Raw genomic sequence first — 14754 nt, 5'->3', positions numbered from 1 at the left:
AGCCCAAGCAATTGAAGGAGCTCATGCATAGCAAAGCGCTGCAGTAATGTGTATTTATTAGCTAGGCAATGCATGCAATAGCTATCAATTCAGCGAAGAAATGGGTAAAGTAGGTTTTTGGGTCTCCATTTTTATTAAATGCAAATCCAGATCCGCTTCAGTGATTAGACAGTCCAGTCAATTTTTATTTTTCTCTCACTCCACAGGTACTATATGAAATCATTTAGATACACCGGGAGAGCTTCAGTTATTTACAGGAGATAATAACTCGGCTTGGCTAATGAATATTTAGTTCAGCCTAATTAAATAATCAATCAGGCAGGCTGTATCCCCGCCCCGGCCTGCCCCGGAGGACCATCGCCTTACGCACGCAGGCACGCCTTCAGCCCTCAGCGTCTGATCCACACTTCCTCAGCAACATGTTTCCTCCTCCGTGCGCTTCGATGGCTCAGCTGTCACACTCCCCAGGGAGAGACACATATCAGCTCTGAGTAAGAAACTCTCCACACTGACGCAACAAGTCGCCGTCCCAGGGCGGAACTCCCTTCCAGCCTAATGGTGAGCATGCATCCTACCCACCGGCGGACGCACGGTGTAACCTTACGGTGTGAGCAGAGACGCGGTTGTGCGGCGGCGGCGGCGGCGGCAGCAGCGGCAGCAGCAGCAGCAGATGGGCCATGTGTACACCCTACTAGTCAGATTACGCGTCCATAGTAAATCCTGGGCCTGGCGTTTGCAGAATGGGGGCAGAGGGACGCGCCGGCTGAGCTTAATGCTAAGCTGTTGTTTAATGCAGACCCTGTGGCTGCAGGCCGGATTCAGCTTCAAATGTGTGAGAAGAGGCAGTGTTCAGGCCAGGCCCTGTCATCTTCCCCCTCACTCTAACAGACAGGCAGGCCAGGCCAGGTGGACTCCTTCAGCTTAACTGACTAAAACCCTGTTAGAATGTGATATGCAGACTTGCCTGCTCAGACTGTTTGGAAACAGAAAGAACAGCCGGCCGTGTTTTTATATATACGGCAAGTATAGTAACACCAGAGAAAAATATAGCACAAGATCACCCCATAGCACTGTATACTCACCTATGATGTTAATTGGGCTCAGCAGAGGAACAGGTAGTGTAGTTGGACAGATGTATAGTGCAACGAGAAAGCACACAGAACAAATGTCTTCAGCAGGAGAGCATAGTCCTCAGTTTTTGTTTTGTTTTTTCTTGTTTTTGAGAAGTAAAAATGTTTGTATACGGACTGTAGATCTGAGAAAAAGAAAATGAATGAAATTTGCATCAAAACATAAATAGTTCTGTAAGTTTTAAATTCTTCTTCTAAAAAATAAATATCTTGGGTCCACATTTGGATCTGGATTGGATCTAAAAACTAATCACTTGTTCCTTGGCTGAGGGCCAAACCTCCCACCAAATGTAATTGAAATCTGATAACAGGTTTTTGAGACATCCTCTGAAATAACAAACGAACAAACGTGGGACTGAAGATTTAACCTCCTCGGCAGAGGTAATCAGTAGAGCTCCCAGATACTTTATCAGTTTTCTTTTTATTCCATGACAGAAACAAATATCTGTGAGGTACCGTGGCCCCTTATATGTTAGATTGCCTGTGTAATTTTGTATCTGGTCGGGTGTGCATTCCAACAGCAAACCTACATTTATACTATTTCTGAACCATGAGAAAATATCTAGTTTGTAGGAGGTTGATCTGAATAACTTCGTGTGGTCATGTTTATGTAGCTCTATTCTCACTTTGTACCATACAGATCAGTTTATACTGTCAGATTTAGTCGGTGATTTGCACCACCTGTTCTGAGTTTCAGTTCGTCTAAGAGCAAAGAGAAGTTCAGAAAAAAATCCTATCAAAAAGAGGGACTGATTATTTTTCGAATAAGTGCACTAGAGCTTTCCGGGAGAAGGGTGGAGAGATTTGGCGAAGGTGTGTTTGCCTGATTGAAGTGATCTGAACTCTTCCAACTCCACCACATCTGTTAACACCAAGGTGCAGCTACCTCAGCGTTAGTGAGCATACAAAACATTTAACTCATACATTGACCTGCCCACACAGTGAGAAAATCATAAAGCAATTTTCTGCTCTGCAGATGTACCACATTGTAACCCCACCACCTGAACATGGGTTATGTGACCACACTGCCTCATACGTTTGCTGTGTTTTCTTTATGCAGGGCCCTTAAGGCTCTGTGCGGCTGAAAGACTGTGTACCCCAATTCCCCGAAGCACTGCACAACTGTTCCAAACAAAGCAAAGACACACAACCTTTCCTTATTGAGGTTCTCCTCCAGAGCACCAAATAAACAGGAAACACTTAAGACTATACTACATGGGGGCCAGTGACTGATGAAGGTGTTGCCTCAAACAAAAATGAGCAATTCATAGAGGTGAAGTCATGCCGGCGAAGCTGTGCAGCTGCTGGCTCTGGCCTAATTTAACCCATGTTATATTTTCTTTGAGGTCTTAGAAACATCCTGCAGTTGCAACTCTTTGAAATGTTCCTTAGAGTTATAGAGAGAAAAGAAACAAACAAAAAAAAAATGTCTATATGTGAAAGAAAACATGTTAACTGCAACATCCTGTGCTTCTGTAACTATTCCGAGATATAATCCAGAATGATCTGTTTTTTTTCTCTTTGTTATTACTCAGTAAATTAATGTTAGCAGTTCCGAAAAAAAACAATCCTGAGATTTGAGCCAAAATTGGTTTTGCCATTGGCATTAATTACTGCATTCAGAGTAGGAAAATTGATGTGGGGGTTGGTTTTCGGGGTTGTGGGGCCCGGATGCTCATCAGTGTTATAACTGATTAGTGATGATCCAGATAGCTGCCCAGGGAGCACAAGTGATCAGTCCGACAACGGCTGTGGCCAGCAGCCTGCTGGTGTTTGGCTAATCAGTCCTCCAGTGTCTCCACAGTGACATCAGTGGCTCGGTGCTGTTTCAGTGGCATCCTGTTGGTAAAAAAAAAAACAAAAAAACACTGAAAAATAAACCCATTTTTACAGATTTGAAGTTTTGCTATTTGTTATTATGTTTTCACATAATGATAATGTTTGTGGTGCATCATCACACATCTTGGAGCTGAGGTGCTTTTAACTTGTAAATGTGTCTGTATCCCAGTACACTTAATGATGATGGCAGCTAACCTGTTTCTGCTCTAACCTGCTCTGAAATGGGACATCATCCACCAAATCCAGCACTACAGTGCTATCAGAAATAGGCTGTTTAACAGTGAGAGGACAGAGAAGTGAGTTCAGTGCCAGCTGATTTTAAGCCTCTGAGTTTACTCTGCTGTGAGACTTGTTCAGGTGAAATGACTTTTCCAAAAGATTGTTTTCTCTTTCACAGAGAAAGGACCGGCCTTTCAGAAAGAATTGGCTTGCTGGTGTCAAATGATGCTCTTGCTCCCGTGAATTGTTGGTGAGTTTAAAACAGATAGCAAGGGCTCTGTGATGGCAGTCAAAAGTTCATCAGCCTCATTCTTCATCATCTGTGGTGATAACTGGAGTGGTTTGTTTTTCTGTTTTTTTTTTGCTTCTGATTTAATCATTTCAGCAGCTTCAATGAAGTGAAGACGTCTGTAAAACAGCCTTACTTTGATGTTCCTGGGGAATATAAGCAGCACATCTCATCAGTGTGGGAGGCTTACAACTTGAAATGATGCTTATGTTCTACTCTTTATTTAACATGCGTTAAAACATAAACTTCCTGTGCAGGCAAACAACAGTACAGTACACTCACTGTACTGCACAACAGTAAACACCAACTGCATTCAGCCACTGCAGCTGTCAGGGCCTAAGAAGTTCTGAATCAAGGAAATCATAATGAGAAATTAACATATACAAGGAGGCTTGCACTATTCATCCCAACAGTGTTTGCCTCAAAATTACACCTGCGCGTCCTCATTCTTGCACAAGTGCCATTGTACTGCAACTAGCAATTGCGCTTCACTCACTAGCCAACATCTTCATCACTGTCTGTGCACTGATGGCTTAATGAGCCAAACTCTGCTACTTGTGTAGAAAGAAGAAAACGCAATCTTTCTCATTAGATGGCAAGTTAGCAAATGTTTTCAGATGTGGCCTAGATTACATTCAAACTGTACTCATTCTTTACATGAAATAACCCATCTAAGGCTTGTTTTTAATTGAATGTATGTCTATAGGGCGGCAAACCAACAATTATTCTAGTCCCTTCATTATTGATTAGTCAGCTGATCTCGTTCATGATTAATTGATAAATTCTTTAGTCTATAAAATGTCATATAGTGGTGACAAAGAGCCTTTAGACTTCTCTTCATATTTGAATCATATTCAGTTTACTATTATAGAAAATAAGCAAATATTCACATTTCAGACACTGAATTAATTCATTTTCCAGAAAAAAAAGACTCGGACAAATAATTATCAAACATTTTCCAGATGAATTTTGCGTTGATTGCCTAATTGAATAATCGACCAAGCCTTTTAGGCATTGTAGTCTATTTTGTGTTGTATGACTGACAACAAGGGACATGTTGGCCTACCAGTTTGATGTGATAATTTGTTGTGTCCTCTCGGTGTCTCTCAGCCAAGGATTTACACAGCTCCCTTGATCCATTGCCCTCTGCACACCTGCGTGATTGGCATCCTAAAATGTGGGCTGAACGGAGCGATAATGAAAGCAGGAGGCTGAGGGAGACATAGTTGACCCCCATGTACATGACCTTGCGTCTGACCCCATGGCCCTTATTACTTGAACCACTTCTGTGTATGGCCTGCAGTTTAATCCTGACTGATCAATACCTTTAAGGTGTCTCAATATCCCAGAAAACCTTTTGCTCTGTGTGTTTAAGTGGAAGCCGAGAGTATAGATTGCTGTAATAGTATAAATTAGTATTGAATGTAATTCAGATTAAATGAATTTGAAGCACCACACAATTAAGAAGGATGAATGTGCTTTAGGGTCCAAATAGCATTCATCATGCGAACCGTGCAAAGTCGAAACAGCCTGTAAACATCTCACTTTGGATTGTAAAAACAAATTAGCAGCAGTGCATTCGAGGTTATTGTGTAAGTTCAGCTTTGCATGCTTATTGTGGCGTTGCTGAATTTCCGTGGAAATTGGGAAAAAAAAAAAAAAACTGTCAGGGCAATACTTCCTCTTGCAATTTCTTTTTCCCTGGCCACATTGTTTCCTCTAAAATCGATCTATTACTCATGCTGCTTGTTGACATTGCCAGTTTGCTGTCACATGCGTGGTGATATAAGATGGTCTTCTTTTTATCCCAGCTGTCTCCCTGCTCCAACTTTGGAATACAGATCTCTGTGAGACAGGATCGCTGTGTGGTGACCAAGATGTTGTTATGGTTGGTAGATGAGGAGAAAATAAGCGCGTTGTAATACTATGCAGTGTCCAATTCCAAGTCCAATTCCTATATGCCGTACCAGTCATGACCCCATGCTTCCTAAATTGCATTGCTGGTGATAGGCAGTCAACACTACTGCTACTACAGTATACTATCCATAGCTGCAGAACCTGCTCTGGCTGACAATGTTTTTGGTCATATATGAATCTGGTGTTAGTCTTATCAGTTTGTTTTTGTATTGATTTGGACTTATTCTAGGTTGGCTTTTAGGTGCCACTTTGGGTTGTTTCATGGATGTTATCTTTTATGTGATTCTTGGCAGTTTTATTACCTGCACCAAGAAAGTTATGTTTTCACCCATGTCAGCAGGATTACATTAAAAGTACTGACCCAATTTGCACTGAACTTTGTGGAGGTATGGATGGAGGGATTTTGGCTTTGTGAATGCAATATCTTGATCCATTCAAATTTGGCACAAACGTTTAGTTGAACTCAAGGCTGAACTGATTAGACTTTTGTGGTCAAAGGTCAAAGTCACTGTGAACTCACAAAATGTGGTTTGGGTCTTGTGAACACAATATCTCTGTAACACCTTGAGGGAATTTCTTCAAATTTGGTTCAAACATTCACTTAGGCTGGCTGCCCTCCCCAGATCTCTGAAATCCTCAGAGCAGATTCACAAATATACGTTACTTACATATACGGACCGAAAATTGTAAGTCAATATGGTTATATTCTCGCCTATAATAATGTTCAAACTTTAAAAAGGTACCTATTAACAGTGTTGTTAGTGAATATTGTAACAGCTTTCACTCTTCTCTAAAATCCCAGCCAGTCGTTGCTGTCGCTGCCGGTTCGTACAAAATGCATTCTGGGATACTGGCTGTATACTTCAGTGTGAACACAACTTGGTAATGGCATACTCATTTGTTAATTTAGTAGGTAGTATACAGTATATACTCAATGAGTATGTAGTAGGCAGTACGTTAGTAGGTGGTTCCGAACACAGCCATAGACTCAGGGTGAACTGATTTTTAGATTTTGGTGGTCAAAGGTCAACAGTGGGACCTCACAAAACACTTTTTAGCCATTACTCAAGACTTCACGCAGCAATTATGAAACATTTTCAAACAAATGGTTAATATTTCTTATGACTCTGGATAAACAGGGATTTAATCTGAAGCTAGTCTGAGTGGCGGACGAATACATCCATGAGGCCGTAATTCTGGTTCATTATGTTTTATTATCACGTTTTTGTGTAGTTAAGATTTTGGGACATATTGTATCCATGCCAGTTTGTTGTTAGTCTGCTGCTCATTGTTATTGCTGCTTATCTAGACCCGGATATACACATTAAAGGTCTGTAGATGATCGTCACTGCCGCTAGATATCGCACCACACATATCACACCAGCATCTCAGACCAAAACAAATAAAATGCTTCAGCGGCCATATCTTTGGCCTCCCTTCATGTTCTCAGTCAAGTGTTATGAAGCCCAGTGGAAGTGACCACTGAACACACAACAAGAAGCACAACTGAACAACCGCTACCTGCTGGACATGACGCTCATTAGAAGGCTGGCAGTAAACAAAAAACGGTAAAGCTGAGAGCTGTAAAAATGAGAAACATTAAAACACTCTGTAGAGCTGAGGGGATAACTCTCTGTATCAGGTTGTCATTATGAGAGAGTCGTTTCACATTGGACATAGTCATTTGATTCACTGATAATATAAAAATATTAATGAGAGCAGCTTTAAATAAAAGTTAAATTAGAAATAGATAAAGCATTAGTGCTATTTACACTGCAGCAAATAATGATTATCCTACAAATATATATATATACACACACACACACACACACACACATATATATATATATATATATATACACAAACCAATTACACATTTTGTCACATTTATTTGAATTTTAATTAATTTTTTTTCCTTCAGAAATCAGGTGACCGTTTTCTGCTTTGTTTGGTGAAATACAATAGTCAACCTCGTCCCATGTGAATGAGTTCTTCTAGGTTGCCCACACAGCCCTCATGGCAATGTTTGCAATCTCATTCACTTTATCGCTCCCCCTTCTATTGATATTGGTGTTCCATATTCAGCATTTTATTACTTATCACCATGCAGTTATTCATATCAGCCCTTGTGAGCTGATCAAGGAGCAGAGTTTTCCACTTGCAGGGAGGCTTCTCTACTTTGTTGTTTTATCTTGTGCACACGTATAAAAAGGGCCTGAGGGAAAAAGACAATGCTGTCTGCTTTAACTCATCTCACTGCCTGACACCGAGGTATCAGGCACCGGCAGGGGAGAGAGAATATTTTATCTGACATTGTCACTCTCTGTAGGAACCTCGGGGAGGCCAAGGCTGCTGTGACACACTTGGTGGTCAGCAGCACTGCACATGATTATGACAGCTCTGCTAGACTCACTGAAGCCACAAGTCTGTGTGTTATACAATGAAGTAAAATCTTCATGAGAGCACTGTGGGGTCTGGAGCTGTTGTTGTACTTTTAATCGTATTTTAAGATGTAAAAATATAATTTTATTAGAAAAACGTTATAGATTTTGTAGAAATCAACTTCCTTTCTGCTAATCACTATTCAAAAATCTTTGTTTTCCCCAGGTTGTTATTATTCATGTGGACAACGTGGAACTGCATCTCATGAAGAAGGATACAAAGTGTTTCCCTCATCCATTCACCAGGTGACACAAGTTGGGTTTGAAAGTCCCCATTTGATTTGGATTAAATACAACATGGGAGCATCATTGTATCACTTGATTGCTTTCTTTGTGGCTGTGGGCACAGTCCGCTGCCAAACAGTCTGCAACAGACAAGCTTCACTTGAATGGCACCTGAAACAACACACAGTCCAAATGAATTGGACTCTCGTAGGAAACGTCTGTACAAGCGTTTCTGAGTGCTGGGATTCTCCGGGGGGAGACGAGTCGAGCGGGCACCCTTTCAACTTCCCACAGATATGCCCATTTCAGCTGCAACACGGAGACAAACTGCTGATGTCTGCTGATGAAACACTGAAGTCTTATGGCATCAGACTCCTCAACGTTTCAAAATACGACTTTGAAAACTGTGCCACAAATGGACAGATGAAAGATCAGTTCCTCTTCCCCCACAATATAAATGAAAGTGCACAAGTTGAGGCCAAGTGGCTCGTTCCCGGTCATCATTACTTCATCGCTCTGCATGAGGGAGATCCGCAGCTGTGCAAGCTTGGCTTAAGGCTGAATGTGTCTGTTAAAACGCAACTTTGTCAGGGTTCTCCTCTGCTTCGACTTTGTTCAGGGAACGGCATTTGTCAAACAGACCTCTGGGAGGGCGCATACTACTGTCGATGCCACCACCATTACTCTGGGAGGTTTTGTGAAAAGTTTGATGCCTGTTTGGATAACCCTTGTGAAAACAAAGGAGTCTGTTTGAGCAATGGATCCACAGATCCAAACCACAGAACGTATAAATGTCTGTGTCCTCCACATTTTACAGGTAAGGACAAACCCCGCTGATCCCATTTGTTAAGCTCTTTCAACTTATTCGAATTAGAGCAGGATCAAAAAAACTGCTACTAGACTTCATTGATTTTGACCTTTGTTGTACAATGAAATCATGTTGAATCGGATGTTATTTGATGTACTGAGTTACGTTTACATCAAAGAGGTCCATCTCCTCAGAGAAACCCATCATCCTTGTATGGTTTGTAAAATCTGATTGATGCTTTTCACAGAATTTTACTCTCAGATTATTTGAAAGAATATAAAAGACACTTAAAACAGAATCAAGCCGCCTTCTTAATTTTATATCTATTGGACACATAATGTTATTCAGCAAAAGCCCCAACACTCACACGTAATGCAAACACAATTAATATTAAAACAGCTTGAATTCCAAATTACTTCTTTCTTAATCTGTTTGCTGCCAGCGTACTCTCTGCAGCAGCAGTATCTACAGTAATTATTTAATTTTCATTTTCTCCAATTAGGAATTCAAATAAATATCGCCAGAGCTCTGTGCGTGCGTGCAAACTTCAGTCCAGGCATACTTTTCTTCTGTGTGCTTTGGTGTAATATTCAACCGGCTTTCCATTTGTTTTAGGGGTTAACTGCTCTGAAGTCGTTGGGAAAGAAAACTGTGACAGGATTTGTGAAAATGGGACGTGTGTTCAAGTGTCGCCTACATCCTTCAAATGCATCTGTGACACAGGAGTCGCTGGTAAGTAGCTCTTACTCAGGTGGTGGCAATATAAATGTATTGACTGTCACTACGACAATGTTATCACACAGTTTTTTTTCATCCCTGACAGACAAATCATTCACTGACAGTCAGTTTTTACCTTATGTTGTGCACCAAAGGCAGCGAGAGAGATTCCGCCGCATCCCTCCTCCAGATGCAGAACCATGTCATTTGCCTCAAAGGGGCAACTATCTTCGGAAAGGTCAAAGCTGGAAACTACAAAAGCCATACATCATGAAAAGATCAGCATTTCCTTATGGGCTTTAAACCCCATCCCACTTGGTGCTGTATTTGTCATCGTAATATATGAAGCGGCCGCTTCAAATCAAATACCTCATGTTACGACCAGTGACATGTGGTTGTAAAAAGCCAGTGCTAAACAGCTGGCTAACTGAGCATGTCGCAGTTGATAAAACAAAGGTTTATAGCAATCAATTAAAGTATGATTTATTGTATGTTGTTTCTGCTGAGCATATTAAATCGGACCTTTGATACTGGCCACCTTCTGTGAGCCTGCTAGAACAAATTCAAGACATGGCTAAAACACAATATTTGTAATTTTCTTTATGCTTCATTATTTAACGTACCCTGGTCGAAGAAAATGGAGCAGATCCAGAAACATCATTTATGGCGTTCGACATTAAATTTCTATTCTTTCTAATTTCTACTAAATTCTGAACGAATCTCTGTGCATTACTCTCATTGTTCTTTTTGGTGGTGTGCTCAGCTAATAATACCCGCTTTAGGAACATATTTTTCTTCGGCAGCCAAACTGTGTTCCTTGCCCTGTGATTTAGACGAGTTACATGTAGTTCATGTAGAGATCTGGTGAGCTAGTTTATGAGACATTATCGCCTCACCCATTATTTAGGTAATGAGTCTCATTTGCTCCAGTAAAATACAGTTGGGTTAATGGGTATTGCACACAAATGGGTTACGAGACCTGGATACTCCCCGGGCTGCCCTGGATATCACTGTCTGCTGTAAAAACATGCCTGCAATGAGCTTTCTGGAGTAAAAACTCCAGGTGGCTCCTCACACTGATTCATTGTTTTGTATGGAGCACAATTTGTCCTGGCAGCATTCTCGAGGTGTCATAGCTTCGCCTTTCCAAGTCCAACCCATGCTTTCAGCTTATTATTTTGAAGATGTGGTTTCAAGGTTACTTCCAGTGCCGTCTGGCATCTGCTTTTACAAGAGCAGATTAAGGCCATTCAGAATACGTTTATTTAGTTTTTTTATGTAGCTTGTGTTCGGTATAGGGATTGAAGAATACCATTAGACATTACAGAGAACAACATCAACAACATTGAGCTTATTTTCACATTTAAACATGAAGACAACGAGATAATGCTTTGAATGTTTTAAAAGGAGCGTTGTTGTGTTGCCTTTATCCTCTTGTATGTCTTCAATGACAAATGCATGCTGAATTGATTGCCTTGTGATAAAGGACATGTATTACATTCAACAAAGAGTCATAGTCATAGTAATCTCATATGAACTTTGAATTTTTTTTTCTCTCTTTTATATCTGACTTAATTGGCTGAAATTTCACATTTTTTCATGACAATTACTCCCCCTCGCACTTCAGATTTCTTTCTTTCATGACCCTAAAATATATGTCAGAGAACTGTATTGGCTTTAGTACTATTATACTAATGAAACACAGTGCATCTCTTGATAAAATGCAAGGACATTGTAAGCCGAGCTGACCTGACATACAGCTGAGAAACAGAAAATGCTGTTTTCTTTTCCAGTGAATAACTGAACCACTAACAGTTGGCACTGTAAAAATAATCTCCACCTCTGAGCAGCCTGAGATGGATAATTCATATAATTCACATCAGAAACAAATTGGTGAGTTACATGCACCCTCTGCCTTTGCAGCTTTTATCTAATTTGCTTTAATTGCTGCTGCTCTCTCAAGTAAGCAGACTCCGCTGGGTGCTTCCGCATAGTCATGGTGTCGTCCTGTCCCATCAGCTTCTTGGGAGTTCTGTGGAGCTTGTGCCTCCTCTACCTTGCTGCTGCAGTTGCCTCATTAATCAACTGGAAGTTAGTGGCTGCTCCAGCACCGGCTGCCCTCATAGGCCAAAGTCTATGCGCACAGAATAATGAGCCAAACTCATGGGACGTTTCAAATGAGATTTTCTTTTGATTTGACTCTCCTTTGCGCTACCTCTAGGGTATTTGTTGCAAGGTATTACCATCTTTATGGGGCCATTTCCATTTGGTATAAGGTGTTAATTGTTTTTGCAATCTTGTTGGAAGTAATATCAATTTTTTTAAGCTTAATTTGGACTATATATGCACTCGTTACCCTTGTTAAACAGTTTAATTAGATGCTGACACGATGTGGTTTCTTTATGTATATTAGATCGCTGCCGCTCATAATCACTGCGGTAATAGGGGTGTGTGTCATGGAAATCTGTGGGAGACGTAAATGCCAGCACAAATACAAATGATCATAAAAAAAGAAATAGATATACCATGCATGACCTAAACTCAAATGGTCACATTAGGAAATTCTCTGTTGAGTGCAGCGGGTGCTTCAGTCATTATCTGTGTCATTAAATACACATGACAGCTGGAAAAAAAAATCCTAAAAATATATAAGTTTGTGTTGGTGAAAACTTTTAGTGGAACAGTTATGAAAAGTCAGTTTCCGGTGGAAAGTGAGCTGAGGTAAAAGCAAGCCCTGAAGTTGTACACAGTAAGATTGATGCCCACAGAGGAGGCTATGAGGAGCCTCTGGGACATGAGCAGTTGTATCAGCAGGGGGATTAAAGAAAATATGCAAAGAAAGAGTCACTGGAAAGATAAATGTGTAGGCACCTTGTGAAGAACACAAAAATGAAAACCCTCACCAGGGAATAACATCAAATTTGATTCACCTTGAACCTGCAGTGAATTCAGTCTCATTTTATCCTTTGCATACGATGTCACTACAGCGTTATCCGCTCTCTGGTTAATCTGCTGCTGGTGAAAATGTTGTGGCACTGCAGTATTTAGAAAACCTGGGCCACAGCTTAATTCAGACTTACTGTATCTTGGAAAATGCTTACACTACGAACCGGGCCACAGCGCTGACTGCTTAGTTTACGGTTCAGTGAAAATCCTCCATGAAAATCATTTATACATCTTTATGATAACGTTCCTTTTATTGCCATTCTTGGTGCAGAGGTTTCAAGTATAGAAACGCCTTATACCCCCCCCCCCCCCAAAAAAAAAAAAAAACAAAAAAAAAAACTGAGCTGTTCACTGCAACATATATTCATGAATAGACTATTTGGTCTGTTTAGGTATATTGCTGTATATTGATCAGTAGTTTCAGAAAAAAATAAAATATATATGCTGTGTGTAGACTTCACTGGATTGGCAGCTGCACTCCGTCAAATCCTCCTATGTTGCACCTGCACAAACTTAAAGCATTAAACACATCACCCTGAGCTGGAGGCCATTGTCCATCTGAGGGACTAAGCAAAAAAAAAAGAAAGAAAAACAAGGAGAGCACATACTCATCTCCCTGTTTATATAGCATTTAGAAAAAAACGTGCATTTTTAGGTGAGTCAGACCTACTAATTTATTTAGTCAGCTGTAGAGGACACTTGCAGTGTACTTTACACATTTGGTGTCTCTCAGGTGAACTGCGTGAACAGTAATGGTGGCAACACAGTGCTGCCAGGTTGTTCTGTTTTTCACAATATATACTCTATGTACTGTTTGCGCATCACCAAGCAACGAAGAACTTATTGTAGAGACAACTATAAGTAGCTTAGTTAGCCTTTTCCATTTCTTGATGTAAATCAGCTGAGGAAGATCATGGTAGATTTAATTATCTTCTAATTGATTTGGTCTGCTGGTGTTAAATGTGATGGTATCTGTAGGTGTCAGTTGTGCAAAGATACAGTTCTGACAGCAATGAGACTGTGTACAGTTGCCTTTAGTTTAATTGTTAGAATATTGGCTTAAATTGTGTACATGCATAATGACAGGGGATTGCCCAAGACTCTCTCCTGTGTAAGTATTAATACAACACATCCATCAACCCTTCCTCCATGGATTATATGTCGTGTTAGTCATATCTTTTCAGGCAGAAGCATTCCATACATACCCATGGTTACTTTACGTTTTAGCCACTTGGTGTTTTAATAGTTTGAAGCAAGATTCTGTGAATGTGTGATGAGCAGCTCTCAGTGCAGTTCCCACAGTTTGATGAAAGTTCATGAAGTGTTTCATCGTCTGTGTTTTAGGCCCACCTTGTGAGAAGAAGAGCGCCCCCTGTCAACCAAATCCATGCAGAAACGGTGGCTTATGTGAGGAGGACCCCAAAGGATTTGTTTGTCATTGTCTGGAAGGATTCGGGGGCCTCTACTGTGACTCCAGAGTTGACTCCGAGTGCATGTTATACGCATGTCAGGAGGAACAAATTTGCACAGCAGGGGAGCGTGTGAGGACTTAATTTCCCTTATTTGCTTTATCTCGGTGGGACATAAACAAGAAATGGCACATGAAAATTAATATAGTGTCTTAAAACAAGATCAAATGGCTTCGGTCTGAAGGCTGCAACTGCAATTAATATTTCCTCCTGAAGATGAGCTAAGGGAAAGAGTGTTTGCCTCCTCTAACATTTTGATTGCATGTCCCACCGCATATTTAAGTGCCAGTTTGAAATGGCTCTCATCAAAAGCTTTTTGTAATTGGATGCCTGCTGCAATTTCCACCTTTCACTGGAAATGTTATTGTGGTTGTACATTTTGCAGAGGCAGTAGTGTTCCTAATGTTCAAGAGGATACACTAGAGAAAATGCAGTAATGGTCTAATTGTCTTTTTCTGACCTTTGTTATGTTCATTACAGTTTGCCAAGTGCACTACACATACTCACAACCCACCTAAGAATACTAGAGTAGAGCAGGCTAAAAGGGATATTTATCTAAATAATTCCTGATATTGCTGCTGCTTGACATAGATTTTTTTTTTTTCCATAAGCTTAATTCAAAATTCAAATCCTTTTAACTTTGAATTACAAGAACATTAGCGTTTATTGGCCTCTTATTATATCTGTAACTCATATTAAATGCATATGAAGCGTATTATTTACTTGCCTACTCAGATTTCACTATGTAATTGTA

General features: G+C 40.5%; 1 protein-coding gene across 2 annotated transcripts in view; it reads left to right on the top strand.

Moving 5' to 3' along the window:
* Positions 1-417: 417 nt before the first annotated feature.
* The window catches only part of eys (eyes shut homolog), a 146942-nt gene continuing 132605 nt past the window's right edge, over positions 418-14754 (top strand). The window contains exons 1-6 of one of the 2 annotated variants that reach the window (XM_071480864.1): positions 418-558; positions 3367-3438; positions 8002-8877; positions 9484-9600; positions 9692-9823; positions 13876-14072. In XM_071480864.1, the coding sequence (XP_071336965.1) occupies positions 8133-8877; positions 9484-9600; positions 9692-9823; positions 13876-14072 (1191 nt within the window). In that variant the 5' untranslated portion in view covers positions 418-558; positions 3367-3438; positions 8002-8132. The remainder of the gene's footprint in view (positions 559-3366; positions 3439-8001; positions 8878-9483; positions 9601-9691; positions 9824-13875; positions 14073-14754) is intronic. The other variant, XM_071480865.1, reaches the window with a different exon arrangement.

Source organism: Trachinotus anak, unplaced genomic scaffold (genome assembly GCF_046630095.1).
Source record: "Trachinotus anak isolate AG129_WGS33_773 ecotype Australia unplaced genomic scaffold, CSIRO_AGI_Tana_v1 ptg000007l, whole genome shotgun sequence".
Taxonomy (NCBI): Eukaryota; Metazoa; Chordata; class Actinopteri; order Carangiformes; family Carangidae; genus Trachinotus; species Trachinotus anak.
The sequence above is the reverse complement of the archived record's forward strand: the minus strand, read 5'-3'. Positions and strand labels throughout refer to the sequence as shown.